The sequence below is a fragment of the Aythya fuligula genome, chromosome 2 (assembly GCF_009819795.1).
Source record: "Aythya fuligula isolate bAytFul2 chromosome 2, bAytFul2.pri, whole genome shotgun sequence".
NCBI classification, from domain to species: Eukaryota; Metazoa; Chordata; class Aves; order Anseriformes; family Anatidae; genus Aythya; species Aythya fuligula.
Genome location: NC_045560.1, coordinates 143156016 through 143172293, shown reverse-complemented (window position 1 = coordinate 143172293; position 16278 = coordinate 143156016). Strand labels below are relative to the sequence as shown.

Sequence of the window (16278 nt, the reverse complement as noted above, 5' to 3'; positions counted from 1 at the left end):
CAGAAGATCCTACACCAACTGTTTCTTCTAATTTGTTAACTCTCAGTAACATTCCTAGAGTTTTTTGTTCTTTTTTTCCCCAAATTCTTTCATAATGAAGTTAGTATTCTCAATGGGAAATAATGTAAAAGGTTTAATTTTTTAGCACATACAAATATTCTCTGTATCAAGTCAACTTATCTTTACTTCTTTTTCTGCATTTTTTTTTGTCTCCCCAATATCTCACATATCAAAGAACATGAGATTTGAAAATAATTTATGTAAAAATAATTTCTGTAAATCAATGCATAACATTACTGAGATAGGATCAACATAAATTTACACTAAATTCTGCAATGTTTTTTGTCTGCAATATCAGCAGAATGCAATTCATTGGCTATAATGGCCTACAGTGGTAACACAGAGAAACAAATGTCAAGGATAAATCAATGAAAATGCTTTATAATTGCTTTATAAATCACTGAAAATGCTTTATAGAACTTTCCCCCACACCACCCCATTACAGAGAATTACTTAGACAAACAAACAAACAAGCAAACAAATTGGTTAGAATTTATTTATTTATTTATTTATTTATTCATTTATTATAATCTAGGTGTAACCGTTAATACTTACTCTTGCTTGGATCCTGGCATACCAGTGCATGGACGCCGTTATGGACATGACTTCTCTATAGGATCAACTGTCTCATTTAGTTGTGATCCAGGTTATAGGCTAAGTCATGAGGAGCCTTTGCTGTGTGAGAAAAATCACTGGTGGAGTCACCCACTCCCTACTTGTGATGGTAAGAGTGAATGGTTAAAATAAATTGTACCTTAAAATTTACACATTTTGCCAAAATATTAGTCAAATGACTTAAATGGAACTTAAAAATCCTCTAATTTTAAGAAAAAAATATAGTTGGATGAAATGAAGATTATATATTGTGATATATTGTGATATATGTGATGTGATATTTAGTAATAAATGTCTATGATGTAAAAATGGTTGGACCTTGGAGGTCTTTTCCAACCTTAATGATTCTATGATTCTATAATTCTTTAAATTGGAAGATTATTGAAGATATGTATACCTGAATATATGTTACCATGGACTAACTGATTACCTGTTAGTTCAAGACATGTAAGGCTAATGCGCATCTTCTTGTAAAGAAGTTGTTACAAACTACACATATTTGTGGTTGGATATCCGTCTTTGGTGTTGATATACAAAACATGAGATGAGGTTTATTTCTACCTGACTCAAAAACTGCGTTTTTTCCAGTTTGATGTTGATCACTGTGTTCCTAATTTGTTAACAAAACTTGTCACCCTTAAATTACTGTAAGAACTGATTAGTGCCACATGATATTTGATGTTTGTGCTCATGATTGTTAAACGCAACAAAAATGGTATCAAGTAACTTTCTTTTTATTTCACATATTTCGGAGTTGCCAGCATGTCATTACGGAATCTGCTTGAAAAATTAATAATTTCTGAGAATTATTGATTTTATGACATTTTTCCTCTTAGGATAATATAATTTATATTTAATATTAAGAAAGTATATTCTGTTTATTAAGGTGTATATTTAGTTGTTTTCTTCTCAAAATAAATATTTTCCTTTGAATATGGAACATGCTTTTCTGATGATAAAAATATTGTCAGGAATAATTCACCCAATTAATTCTAAGGTAGCATTTATTAAAAAAATAATCTACTGAATACATAAATTCTATGTAAAGCATGTGATAATCTATATTCCTGGAACAATTCTTAGCATCTCATAACAGAAGGTAAAAGCTGAACTTGAAAGAAGACTAAGAAAAATGTTTATTGAATCATGGATGTATTACTTTCCATATGTAAATATAATAGTTTTCACTGAATTTCATTCTATAGATTATGGAGTCTTTGACCAGTAGGGTCTTTCTTAAGCCTTTAGCTTAATTAGTTAGCAAATGTTTCATATTTTGTATATGACTATGTTGAACATGGAAGGGTGTAATGATACCAGCAATTTGTGAATAATCACTCTCCTGAAAATGGCACTCTATTCAGCAAACCTAAAGGATTCTGTTTCTTAGTCTAATTCTTGGGATGAGAGTTCCAATAGCTCACAGGCGGGAGACTATATTTGGCTGGATAGGCTGTAAATAGAAGATGTGGCTTATGTTGATAGGCACTAGATGCTAACCATCTAAAACAAACAGTATTAACACACTCCCTATGAATACTGTGCTCCGCTGTGAAATGAACACACGTATTGTGATGAATTTCTTCCTCAAGATGCTGCACTAGCATACATTCATTAAGTAAATGAGCTTTTTTTTCTCTAGAGCACATCGCTAAATGGCAATTGTCCATTGAATAAATATGCTCTAAAGGCAGGATTGAGTACATTTATTCTAGTAAATTTAATCAATTCATGGTTGAACTCATTTTAATTTTATTGCTGAATTTCTTCTCTAGTGAAATGTTTTTAAATAGGATCCAGAGTCCTTGCACCTCCAGGGAAAAAAGGGCATTTGCTCAATGGGCTGTTGGTTTTATAAACTATGAGGATGTCTTTATATTAACCATGCCACTAATAAACAAGTTGATAACTGTTCCTGCTCATTTGTTATATTGTTGTATCAGTTTTTGGGGAGCTGGGTTATTTCTAGATAGTTAAAAGTATTTCTTTTTTATAATTACATCATGTAGCAACAATTGTGCAACCAAAACATGACAATTCATGAATGCAAGTGCTTTCAAGGAGAAAGGCATACAAAAAAAAATTAGATTTTTCAGACCCTGTTCTTCCTCAGAGTTGAAGACTGCATTGATTGTGATTGCATTCTTTGAAAGAGTATAAGCTAGTTTTTTCATTAAGTATTTGGATATTACAGATAAGCATCACAAAAAGCTTATCCAGGAAGTCACACTTCATTGTCTAAAGGAACATTTAGAGGATACTGAGAATAATGGTTTAAAAATGAACAAACAAAACAGCTGTCTCCATCTGTAAAGACTAGCCTGAGGGGTGTATCATGACAGGTTGTATAATTCATTCATATCTGAATGATTGATACACATGAAGGATTTTATTGGTCATTTCCTTAGTTTTAATTTTTACATGTATCTGTGTGGATAAGGGATGCACAGTCAGTGTATTGCGCATTGCTCTGTGTATACATACATACACATGCAATCACACATTTATATTTCTAATAGCAAAGCAGTTCTGAAATGTTAATTTTAGAGATCTCTGAATATAAAATTTTGAGGATAATATTATCTATTGCTGTTCATGCTTTTCAAAGATGAATAATAAAGGAAAATATTTTCAAATTCTCTCATACAAGACCATAGAAGAGTTACGGCTGGAAGGTACATCAGAATATGATTTAGTCCAAACTTTTATTCCAGTAGTTGAATTGCTTTCAGTTTTGAAGACAGCAGCTCCACTGTTTTAAAATATGTTACACAACCATAAAACTAAGAGTAAAACCAATGATCTTTGTCAAGCCATCAGTCTCTTCAAAAAATGAAGTAATTTGTTATTAGGAATATTCTTTAACAGTACTTCAGGGGAAGTGTGACCAATTTCTGGACAGCTGTATTGACTATATATATATACTTGTATGTATATATATATATATATATATATATATATATATATATAATTTATTTTAAAAAGAAGTGGCAGTGATGAAAGCCTCAACTTTTGAACTTTTGCTATATTTTTCCTTCTTTGTCTTGTGGGTAAAATGCTCGTATCTTTTTGTTTGTTTTTATCCACACAGAACAGAGAAAACCTGTTTGTATTATTCTATAATTATTTATTCTTAAATAGTACATCTGCAGATGCAGTTTGGTTTATATGCTCTAAATACAGGGCACAATACCTAGGAAAACAAGTATGCAAATAGATAACAAATATTATTTTCTAATAAGAATATGAACAGGTCTTTAGAAAATAGTTGCACTTAAGAGAGAAAATAGATGGTTTTGAGCTTTGTTTAGAAAAATGTTACTTGTTTTACATTTATAGCATTCCTATGTAACAACCATGTATGATTTACTCAGTATGTATCTATCTGTACTCCCTTGAATTTGACTGTAACTCTTCCCAGTGCTTAAGTGGCAAATTTTGTCTTATCGTGTACTTTCTGTTTGAATATTATAATAGAAATCTTCTTTTAAACTGTGAATATTTGTCAGAAAACCTATATTAACAATATACAAAGCAATATATTAATCCCGTTAAATATGACAGGAAAAAATAGTAAATGTTTAAATAATTAAGAGTATAATGTGCTTTTTCTTTTCTTCATCATAACATGAAATTAATTACTTAATAATCCTTATCAGGTATTTGGATTAGGGGTAAGTATTGGCATCCCACTTGATCTTTATTTGCTTAAGAAAATGAATAAATAGAGAACATCAGCAAGAAAAACATTCAAGTTAGATGGAAGACTATATTTCAATGATTATATTGAAAACACCAAGATGTTACAATGAATTAGGAAATCTGACTTGTGCAGTGTCATGAGGAATCTATCAGGGAGATCTGGCAAAGGTGTTACGTTATTTTTGTAAAGGCATCTCTAAGATAAAAACAATAATCTTATTAAAATTTCAACTGTTAAAAATATATATTCAAATGCAAATATTCAGTATGGTAGAATCTACACTTGGAAGGTGTTAGTATGTCCTGATATGTTTTAGATTTAAATAAGGAGATAAAGATATAACAGCTTTCATTATGAATAATCTAGACTTTATTATGCTATTTTCTTGTATAATATAACTCAAGTCCGAAGTTTCTTTCAGGAAGCTGTTAGTAAGCATTGGATGCCTGTATTGTTATTTTATTTTTACTCCTTACATGCATCCCATTTTAAGACACGTTACATCTAGTGTAAATAGGGAAGCCAGATGCTGAAATTTCTTTATCTACGAAACACAGCATATGATTTAAATTGTAATTCACTGTTTCAATTTTTTTTAGCTATCTTTATATTTCTGTTCTATAATCAAATTACATATTAAATGAAAATCAACTTAGAATTAGTTTGTTGTTTGGAAGTCAGAGACAATTAAACAGCTGAATGCAATGGGACCACTGTGTGTGTATTTGTATATAGATTTATATTTATACAAACACATACAATAGGTTTATCTTTCCATTCTGTGGTTCTTCCTGAATTCACGTTACCAGTCTTTCTTGCTAATGCTTGAAACCTTTTGTAAAACCAATCAGTATTACTAATCAATTATAAATTTATGTTTTCTCTTCCATCACTGTGGAAAACAAATAGGTTTCATTTATTTGTATTTACATTAAGTTCATCTTACTGAAAAAAAAAAAGTCTTTTTTTTTTTTCTTTTTTCAGAAGCTTCTATTCTTATGCATATTTTCTCTTTTTTGAGAAAACTGTGATAAAGCATTGCAGGTTAGTTTTCATGTTGTGGTTGGTGACTTAGAGCTAGTCTTTTGAAAAAACTTTAAATTTATCTATGAAAATGGTAGATGATATCAGTTTAAAAGGTGGAAAACATTACTAATTCACAAATATCACCATCTTCAGTCAGGCAAAATGGGTCAGTGATTATTATTTTTTTTCTATATTGTTATTGAACACCATATGTTGAAATACATCAATACACGTATCTATGTAGAATGTGTATTATTTTCTTTTGCTTTAATTAAATAACAAGTATGTTCTCTTGACAGTTTTCTGTCCTTGGATGTGGTCAAACCCTTTTATCTCACATTTAGTCTTCTTGATATCTTCATATCATTGCTATATCCTTCATGGGTCTGAAGTAGACTTCAGTTACATTAAAATAAATTTAATTTAAATTTAATAAATAGTTACATAGAAATAAATAAATCATTTTAAATTGGTCATAATCCTTGTTCAGAGACCTCAGATAACAGAGAACATAGGTAGTGGATGCTGAGTTTTATTTCATAGTATAAAATAAAATAAAATAAAATAAAATAAAATAAAATAAAATAAAATAAAATAAAATAAAATAAAATAAAATAAAATAAAATAAAATAAAATAAAATAAAATAAAATACAATTAAGAGGTAAGGGGATCTTCTACAAAGAAGTGCTAAAGTAAAGCTATACAGATTGACCTCTGCAGGAGGAGATTATACAGGCTTACTTCTGCAGTAAAACATAAACATTTAAAAAATAGAACTGAGGACACATGCAAAAAAATGGGAAAAGACTTCTATGAGCAGAAATGTTACCTTCCTTGCTTATTAACTGCTGCCACATTTTATTGTAAAGTGTCCTAGCTATATGTTTGTGTAGCACAGAGGCTGTGACAAGAAAGATAAATAAGTACTTGAAATAGGTAATATAGTGGTCATAGAGACCAAAAATATATCTTTCAAGAGTAGGTTAAGAAAGGTTGTCTCATTTAAGTGAATGAAACAAAGCTAGAAACTGTCATGCTTTGCCAGCCCTCCAAAGTGAATTTCCAAGATGGAAAATAACATAATGACAGCTTATAATAAGAATAAATGGGTGAAAATTAACCATGAATAAATTTAGGCTAGAAATTATAAGTCTATTTCTAATATGGAACAGTGATTTTTTATAATAGTAGGATGGAATGAAAATGCTCCTGAAATGGAGCTTGATGATTTTATGAATGACATAAGTCAGGTGTTTTCCTTACAACTAGTTATGTATTTCAGTGATTAAGTGTGTCCTTCCACTGAGACACTTATATGTAGCCTGAGTAAAGGTTCTAAAATTGTTTGGGGAAAAAAAAAAAATATATACATATATATAATATAGGGAAATTTATATAGGGCAATTTTCTAAGCTAGTCTTGCTTGCTGCCACTCTTCCTTTTGTTACTGAGCAAAAGGGATGAAGTCATGATCCATTACAACAAAAGTCTTCAAGCAACCCAATGCTATAAGAATCTTATTTCACTTGAACAGCTGGCTTAGTCACTTGATTCCACTACTAAATTTTAATCTTCAATCACATTTAACAAAGACTTACTTCATAAGCTATTACATTATTTTCCATTATCACATAAAGGTACTTTGTACTATACATCCAGATATCTACCTGTATTACATGCAGATATTTTTTGTTAATTTTTTGTTAGTTTTTAATTCCTTCTCACAAAACACAGTAATAAATAAATAAATAAAAAGATTAAGGCATGTCTTGACTGAGCTGTTTTTCTTACATAACAAATAAATTAAATGCCATGTTAGCAACACAATAAATGATGATTAAAAAGCAAACAAACAAACAAACAACAACAACAACAACAAAACACATTTCATGTACCCAATTTTCCACATTAGAATGCCAAGCTAGTGCTTCAGTTATTTGCTTATTTATTCATTATACTTTTAGTCTGTCCTGTTTTAGTATGTCTCCATATATCAGACAATGAAGTGAAAATGTTTCTTATAGAATCTAGAAAAATGTGTAAAGAGTATCTTTTGCTGTTTTCATTTTAACATGTTTCTGTTTTCCTTTGCATTCCAAAAAAGAGTCAGATACTAGTTTTGATATTATATGCTCTGGCTGTTTCCCATCTTATCAGGACCAGTGCACACTTTATATTTCAGATCTGTCAACTTGGCTTTGTTTGGTAACATGCTGGTCCCTTGATGCCTTTGTTTGCCATCTGCTAGCCTTCATACAGTTACAGTGAATGCCATAGACATTTTGTCATCACTTGCATTCTTGAAAGATTTTTCAAACACCCGCTGTAAAATACATTATTTGTTTGGGCGGTTTCCCATGATTATAAAAATTGATTGCATATTCTATTGCAGTCCTTCTTAATAGGGCTGACCTAAAGTGTGGACAAAGTAGGTAGTTACCATCAGAATCTGCAATAGCATGCTGTTATAACATTCCCTGATTCTATTTTGCTAATGTCTAAATATAACAAGATCAGATGATAACTGACCTCATTGGATCTTCATCATGAGGAGGAAAATAAATGTGTTGGAGCATCATTTCCTTTTGGCAAATATGATGAGATTGGGCAGTAGTGGTCCTAAAATTTCAGCCTATGGTATTGGATCTCCAACTTTCTAGCTTACAATCTGGCCAAAAAGGCTAGAAAGCTGGCAGGAAAAGCAGCACATGGACACATACACACACACACACACACACACAAATGATGAGGCTACCCAGATAAAAATATCTTTCAAAGAGAAAGTGGTTAGCTACAACAATCAAACCAATTTAGCTAGGCAAAATAGGGTATTATTTATTTATTTTAATTGAATGTATATGAGTAGGGAAAAGACTAAAGGTTACAGGTAATAGCAACCTTTAATTGTCATAAACTTTTTCTCATAAATGGAGTAGGGTTCCCATCAGAGTGTGGGTGATGTTGAGTTTGTTTCTCTGTCTTCTCTCCCCAGCTAAGACTGCAAATATCTTCAGTTTTTCTGCAGTCTTACTGTATCCTAGCATATAGAATAAAGTGTATAGTAACAATATCCAAGTTTCATTTATTTTCTATAAGAAAACTGTAATTAAATGTATACTTCTTTATGTTCAGTACCCTAAAGGGGGTAATATATAACATGCTAATATAGCACATTATAACATATAATAGGGAGTAATATGTAATGTTAATATATATATATACATGTATATAAACAACCAAAAAAAAAAAACATAGTTATGCATTTCATAATTTACCCTGTCAGTGTTTAGCACAAATCATCACAAATATAAAACTGAATGTGTGAGGATGTTGTTTGAGTACTGTTATTATATTGGAAGTGCAAACTTCTCCCACCTTCACGCTCTGTACTATGTTTGAGTGTTGTGTTTGTAGCTGCTGATGATGTTCAAAGAGGGGCAGAAGCATGTTATACCAGTTAGTGCTGGTGGGGCAGCCTCTCAGAGAAAAAAAAAATATATATATATATTTATATATATATATATATATATATATATATTGCTTCTCCAGCCTGTGACAACCTCCTTCCCTCTTCCTTGCTCATGTAGCAACATACCACCGGGAAGCACAGAGATGAGCTATAGGTAAACAACAGCTTGGAGAGCAATGAGGTGAACCGGAACTGGTAGTTGTATCAACTGGAATTGCAGACATGCATCTGCCATCTACCTGTCTCCCAAACTGCCTTTCAACAGTTTTTCAAAAGTTTCTGCTAAAGGGAAAACTTTATGGTTTACAGTGGAAGTGTTGAATATTGGCTTATGTTAATGGTGAATGTTGAAGATATTTATGCCAGTTTTGTGATGATTTTACTTTTGTATTTTGTATTAATTCAAGAGGTAATTTAATTTTTATATCACTCAATTGCTGATTACAAAGTCACTATTGATACTACAGAATGGCTTATTCTTATATTGGCAGTTGTCAGTTATAGATGTAAATGCATGACACACTAAAGGATGTCATGCTTCCCTGCATTAATATTACCAGTCACTAATTCTTCAATACTAAGGTCTAATCTATTCCATTTTAACTCTCCATTCTTAGCACCTGGCTAAAGTGCTGTTGTTTGGTTCTATATTTTCTGCCTTCATCCTCCTGCTGGACTTTTGAGTTTCATAGAATCACAAGAAAATGTGAAAAAAACAGCTAAGGAAACTCACTTTTTGTTTTATTAATAACTAGCAAAAAGTATGTTAACCATTCTTTGATTTTATTTCCTTTCATATTGTGTTAAATGGACTATTGTCCATAAGTAAGATTGATGAATCATTTGATCAACTAGTTTTCAGTAGTTTTAAAACCAGAAGTTTTAAAAAGATAGTTTTGTTCTTTTTTTTTTTTTTTTTTTTTTTAAGCTGTATGTTCTATATTGTTTTATTAATATACTAGTTGTTTGTTTGTTTGTTAATTCTAGCTTTGTGTGGTGGAGATGTTAGAGGACCTAGTGGGACAATTTTATCCCCTGGTTATCCAGAACTCTATCCAAATTCACTGAATTGTACATGGACTGTGGATGTTACCCATGGGAAAGGTAAATACATTGTTTTCTCTATTCTCCTTCCCTTCCCTTCCCTTCCCTTCCCTTCCCTTCCCTTCCCTTCCCTTCCCTTCCCTTCCCTTCCCTTCCCTTCCCTTCCCTTCCCTTCCCTTCCCTTCCCTTCCCTTCCCTTCCCTTCCCTTCCCTTCCCTTTTTCCTTTCCTTTATTTAATTTCTTTTTTCTTAAACATATACGTAAAAGTCCAGTGTTCTGTGCTACACATATAGATTCCAGATCTGGGTTAGCCACACTGAATTAGGATTGTATTTCTGATTTTCATTTGTATTTATATTTAATGTATTAATTCCTAGAATTCCAGATGTAGACTAGGCCCAATGGAAAGCCAAATGTTTTTTACAGAACAAAACATCACTGAAAGACTGTAGTCCAAGTAACAGACAGTTGTATAAATGCACATTAATCCATACAGGTGAAAGAAGGTGGATGTTTTTTCTGTGTTCATGAAAAAATGCCTTCTCTTAGAGACATTAGACAGAAATTGTCCTTGATATTTAAATTTTTTATCAATTATCTGAAGTGAAGACTTGTGTGAGAATATTATTCATATTATGTCATAAAAAGAAGTGAAGATAGAAGAGAATTGTTTTAAATATCGTTTTCATCATGTGAAATTTTACATTATGACTAGCTGTTGACCAGGAAATGTCAGAAAGAAAAGTCCCTTTATTTTGAAGGAAAGAAATAGTTTCTTTCATTTATATGCAGGGTGGCAGAGGAGAACTGGCAGAGGAGCTGGCCAAGCCACTATCCATCATTTATCAACAGTCCTGGCTATCAGGGGAGGTCCCAGTTGACTGGCGGCTAGCAAACGTGACACCCATCTACAAGAAGGGCCGGAGGGCAGACCCGGGAAACTACAGGCCTGTCACTTTGACCTCAGTGCCAGGGAAGCTCATGGAGCAGATCCTCTTGAGAGTCATCACGCAGCACTTGCAGGGCAAGCAGGTGATCAGGCCCAGTCAGCATGGGTTTATGAAAGGCAGGTCCGGCTTGACGAACCTGATCTCCTTCTATGACCATGTGTCGTGCTGGGTGGATGAGGGAAAGGCTGTGGATGTGGTCTACCTTGACTTCAGCAAGGCTTTTGACACTTCTCTGCCAGGCAGAGAAGGACGTGGGAGTGATGGTTGATAGTTGGCTGAATATGAGCCAGCAGTGTGCTCAGGTGGCCAAGAAGGCCAACCACATCCTGGCTTGCATAAGAAACAGTGTGATCAGCAGGGCTAGGGAGGTGATCGTCCCCCTGTACTCGGCTCTGGTGAGGCCGCACCTTGAGTACTGTGTTCAGTTTTGGGCCCCACGCTACAAGAAGGACATCGAGGTGCTTGAGCGGGTCCAGAGAAGGGTGACAAAGCTGGTGAGGGGCCTGGAGAACAAGTCCTATGAGGAGTGGCTGAGGGAGCTGGGCTTGTTCAGCCTGGAGAAAAGGAGGCTCAGGGGTAACCTTATTGCTCTCTACAGATACCTTAAAGGAGGCTGTAGTGAGGTGAGGGTTGGTCTGTTCTCCCACGTGCCTGGTGACAGGACGAGGGGGAATAGGCTTAAGTTGCACCAGGGGAGTTTTAGGTTAGATGTTAGGAAGAACTTCTTTACTGAAAGGGTTGTTGGACACTGGAACAGGCTGCCCAGGGAAGTGGTGGAGTCACCATCCCTGGAAGTCTTTAAAAGACGTTTAGACGTAGAGCTTAGGGATATGGTTTAGTGGGGATTGTTAGTGTTAGGTCAGAGGTTGGACTCGATGATCTTGAGGTCTCTTCCAACCCAGAAATTCTGTGATTCTGTGATTCTGTGATCTAGAGATTCAATAAATAATATGGTTTAGAAATAAATGTAGATGGAGAAAAAAGATAAATAATGCAACCCCTTCAGGAGACATTTAGAATGGTAAGAAAGAACTAATGACTAAACAACTAATGAGAGACAGGAGACTTTCAAAAAAACGTTATTTGTTGAAGGCAGGTATACCTGCCTGTCATGAACCCATGCTGACTGGGCCTGACCCACTGGTTGTCCTGCATACGTTGCATGTTTGCATCCCAAATGACCTGTTCCATCACCTTTCCTGGCACCGAGGTCAGGCTGACAGTCCTGTAGTTCCCCGGGCCCTCCTTACAACCCTTCTTATAGATGGACATCACATCAGCAAGTATCCTGGATATCTCCAGATAACGAAGACCGCTGACAGATGATGGAAATTGGCCCAGCAATCACATCTGCCAACTCCCTCAGCACTGTCGAGTGGATCCCATCTGGCTCCGTGGACTTGTGGCAGTCTTCATAAGATCATCATCCTTTGATCTTCCTCTGAACTCACTCCAGTAGTTCTATGTCCTTCTTGCACTGGGGAGCCCAGAACCAGACACAATACTCTAGGTGTGGCCTCACTAGGGCTGAGTAGATGGGGAGGATCACTCTTCTGAATTCACCCCAGGATACAGTTGGCCTTTTTGTCCACAAGAGCACATTGCCTGCTTATGGTCAGCCTGCTGTCCAGTAGGACTCCCACATCCCTCTCTGCAGAGCTATTCTCCAGCAGGTCAACCCCCAGCCTGTACTAGTGCTTGGGGTAATTTCTCCCTAGGTGCACTTACCCCTGTTGAACTTCACAAGGTTCCTCTCGGCCCAACCCTCCAGCCTCTCAAGGTCCCTCTGAATGGCAGCACAGCCCTCTAGAATATGAGACACTCCTCCAAGCTTTATGTCATCAGCAAACTTGCTGAGGGTGCACTCCGTTTTATCATCAAGTTTGTTGATGAGTAAGTTAAACAACACACTACTGACCCCTGTGGGACACCACTAGCTATGGGCTCCAACTATACTCTGTACTACTGAGCACAACACTCTGAGCTCTGCCGTCTAGCCAATTGTCAATCCACCTCACTGTCCACTTATCTTGGCTGCACTTCCTGAGTTTGTCTAGGATAAGCTCACTTCCTGAGTTTGTACAGGTTGTGGAGAAGACAACAAGGAGAGGTATGCTGCTTGACCTTGTATGAATGAATGAGGAAGGACTAGTTGGTGATGAGAGAGTTGAGGGCAGCCTTGATTGACCATGATATAGTGGAGCTCAGTTTCTGGCAAGGAGGAAGCAGGGCAAAAAGTAGGATTGCAACCCTGGACTTGGGAGAGCAAACTTTGGCCTCTTCAGGGATCTACTTGGAAGAAATCTATGGGTTAGGGCCCTGGAAGGAAGGTGGGTCCAAGACAACTGGTTGGTATTCAAGTATCATTTCCTCCAAGCTCAAGATCGTTGCATCCCTATGAGTAAGAAGGCAAGAAAAGGGGGAAGACTTGCATGGATGAGCAAGGAGCTCCTGGCAAAGCTCAGACAGAAGAAGGAAGTCTGTGGAAAAAGGGTCCAGCCACTTGTGAGGAATACAGGGACTCTGCCAGAATATGCAGGGTTGTGAGAAGGAAGGCCATGGCCCATTTAGAATTAAATCTGGCAAGGGATGTCAAGGACAACAAGAAGGGCTACTTCAAATACATCAATAGTATTTCCAATGTATTGGAAAAAAATCGTTTATCTTCAGGACATGGATTATCTCAAAGTAAATGTATCTAAAATAGACGGAATGAGTTGTTCTCTGAGAGTGCCTATTTACCTCTATTATCTGATGTCCAGGAGCTTTATCTGATGGATGAATAGTCCAAAGGGAAACTCAGAGACTTTTTAAAGTGTTAGATGGTTACCATTAGAGAAAATTAATCCCATACATATGCATGGATGATTTTAAAATGGAGGAGAGAAAGTTTATTTTGGAAATCTCATTTTCTGCTCTATTTCATATCTAATATAATTAGTACTTCAAAATGTCAAGGAGTATCTTGTATTGGCTATTAACTAGTGATACATTTTGTAGAATATAATTAATATTTTTCTTTAAGCTTTTTTTTTTTTTAATTTGGATAAAAATTGGCAGTCTGATGTCAGACTACCAAGCAAATGTATGTAACATGTAACATATATGTTACATGTATGTAACATGCTGGGGGGTACTTTAAAACATGTATCTTTGTGTTGCAACTTCATAATGCTATTACTTCATGGCAGGTGATTAAATGCATTTATTTAATTAAGATTTATATGTTTTATCTGCATATGTTGTATTGCTAAGAAAAGCTCTGTTTCTGTATGCATATGTATTGTCTGAAATAATAACATCTGCAACATATATTTTTATATTTTACTTTCACTATTCAATTGCATTAAACAGGAAATTCTGGATTGATTTCTCATTCATATTCATGTGGACCAGTATTAAGGTTTTTGAATGTCCACTAAAAACTTTGCTATAATTTTTTATTTTATTTTTAATTTTAATTTTGATAATTAGAATATTGGAACATGCACTTTAAGTATAGTTAATAAGTCTAGGAATGTGTGCTATACCTGAAGAGGAAATGAATCATCTATCGTGACATTAATTCCTATATTTTGTCTGTTGTTAGCATGTAGTTCAAATGTAGTGAAGTGAAATTTGTGGACTGTCAATGGTATAGTTTAAACAACTAACTAGTAGAAAAATTCATTTCATTTACCCTCTCCCCACACCCTCCTCCCACTCCCCAGCATTCTGGATTGCAATATTGAGAAATGACATTACACCTTCTTGGTTTTAGTCAATATGTACATATATATATGTTCCCCTTACAAAAAAGGGGGCATGTGCAAAATAAGAAGGAATCTACCTGAACATATATTTTTAAAATTATTCTCTGTGACACAGTATGTCACATAACTTATATTAATAAGATTAGAGCATTTTCTACAGAAAACCAAATTATACAACTAGGATATACCTCGGTGTTTTGCTTAGAAATACCATGGCAATCTGTAAAATTGCCTGAAACATTCCCTGTAGTTAAAATTTGAGTTTGTGTTTGAACAAAATTCAGTTAACCTCAGTGAATTCATAGGAATTCCAATGTTTTGAGTTGCTACAAAAAAACTTTCTTTGAAGATAATAAATACAATGCTCAAAGCAGATGAGTGATTTTGCTTATACAATTATTAGATTAAGATATTTTAATTCCTAAAGATATTTTGGGGATTGTTTTGTTTTATCTTATACGTAAAATGCAACCTGATCCAGTAATTTCTTTACCAGTGCTACTAAGTAAGGGCATGTTTATCTGGATACGCAAGCTACAAAGTGCTTCTAAGTAAGCACTAGTGCTACTAAGTAAAGGCATGTTTATCTGGATCCTTGGCTTGGGGAGCTCTAAGAAGAAAAGAGGGTATCTACTTTAAAAGGCTGAACAATTTTCCCATTTCTGAAAAGCTAAGACATTAACTAGAGGTCTCTAAGACCCAAGGGATTGCTCTCGTTATTCCCATTCCAGAAAGACTTATTCTTAGTCCAGAAAGACTAAGCATGAATCCCAAAGATCATAGAATCATAGAATGGCTTGTGTTGAAGGAGACCTTAAAGATCATCTAGTTCCAATCCCCCTGCCATGGACAGAGATGCCACCCACTAGATAAGGTTTCCAAGAGCCCCATCCAGCCTGACCTTGAACACCTCCAGGAATGGAGCATACCTAACTTATCTGGGCAACCTGTTCCGGTGCCTTATCACACTGAGTAAAGGATTTCTTCCTAAGGTCTAATCTAAATCTCCCCTCTTTTAGTTTAAAACCATTTCCCCTTGTCCTATCACTATTTGCCCATGCAAAAAAAAAAAAAAAAAAAGAAAAAAATAAATAAATCTCCAACTCTCCATCTTTTCTATGAGCCCCCTTTAAGTACTGAAAGTCTTTCTTTTCTGAACCATAATTCATAATGAAATGTATTGGTTTAATCATTGTCTTAGTAACATTCATGTTAACTGTGTGATACATAAATTAATTCTACTTTTTCTAATAGGAGTACAGTTCACCTTCTACACTTTCCATTTGGAGGATCATCACGACTACTTACTAATAACAGAGAATGGCAGTTTCACACAACCATTAGCACGTCTGACTGGCTCAGAGCTTCCTTCACCAATCAATGCAGGTCTCTATGGAAATTTCAGAGCCCAGTTACGCTTTATATCAGATTTTTCTATATCATATGAAGGATTTAACATTTCTTTCTCTGGTAAGGAAACAACAACTGGAATAGCTTTTTTTATGATATACTGAATCATAAAATTATTTAAGTTTGTTTGTTTGTTTGTTTAAGCACAGCAATTTGAAAGCAAGAAAATCTCTCTGAAATTTCTGCGACATGATAAGTAACATGACACTAAACTGTAAGCAGCATTCAAGTGAGGGGAAGAAATAGA

The 16278-nt window shown here is 34.7% G+C and overlaps 1 protein-coding gene across 1 annotated transcript in view; it reads left to right on the top strand.

Annotated features, from left to right (window-relative positions):
- Positions 1 to 16278, top strand: part of CSMD3 (CUB and Sushi multiple domains 3) — a 681859-nt gene that overhangs the window by 401779 nt on the left and 263802 nt on the right. The window contains exons 19-21 of the mRNA XM_032181613.1: positions 596 to 784; positions 9862 to 9978; positions 15876 to 16091. Coding sequence (XP_032037504.1) covers positions 596 to 784; positions 9862 to 9978; positions 15876 to 16091 — 522 coding nt within the window. The remainder of the gene's footprint in view (positions 1 to 595; positions 785 to 9861; positions 9979 to 15875; positions 16092 to 16278) is intronic.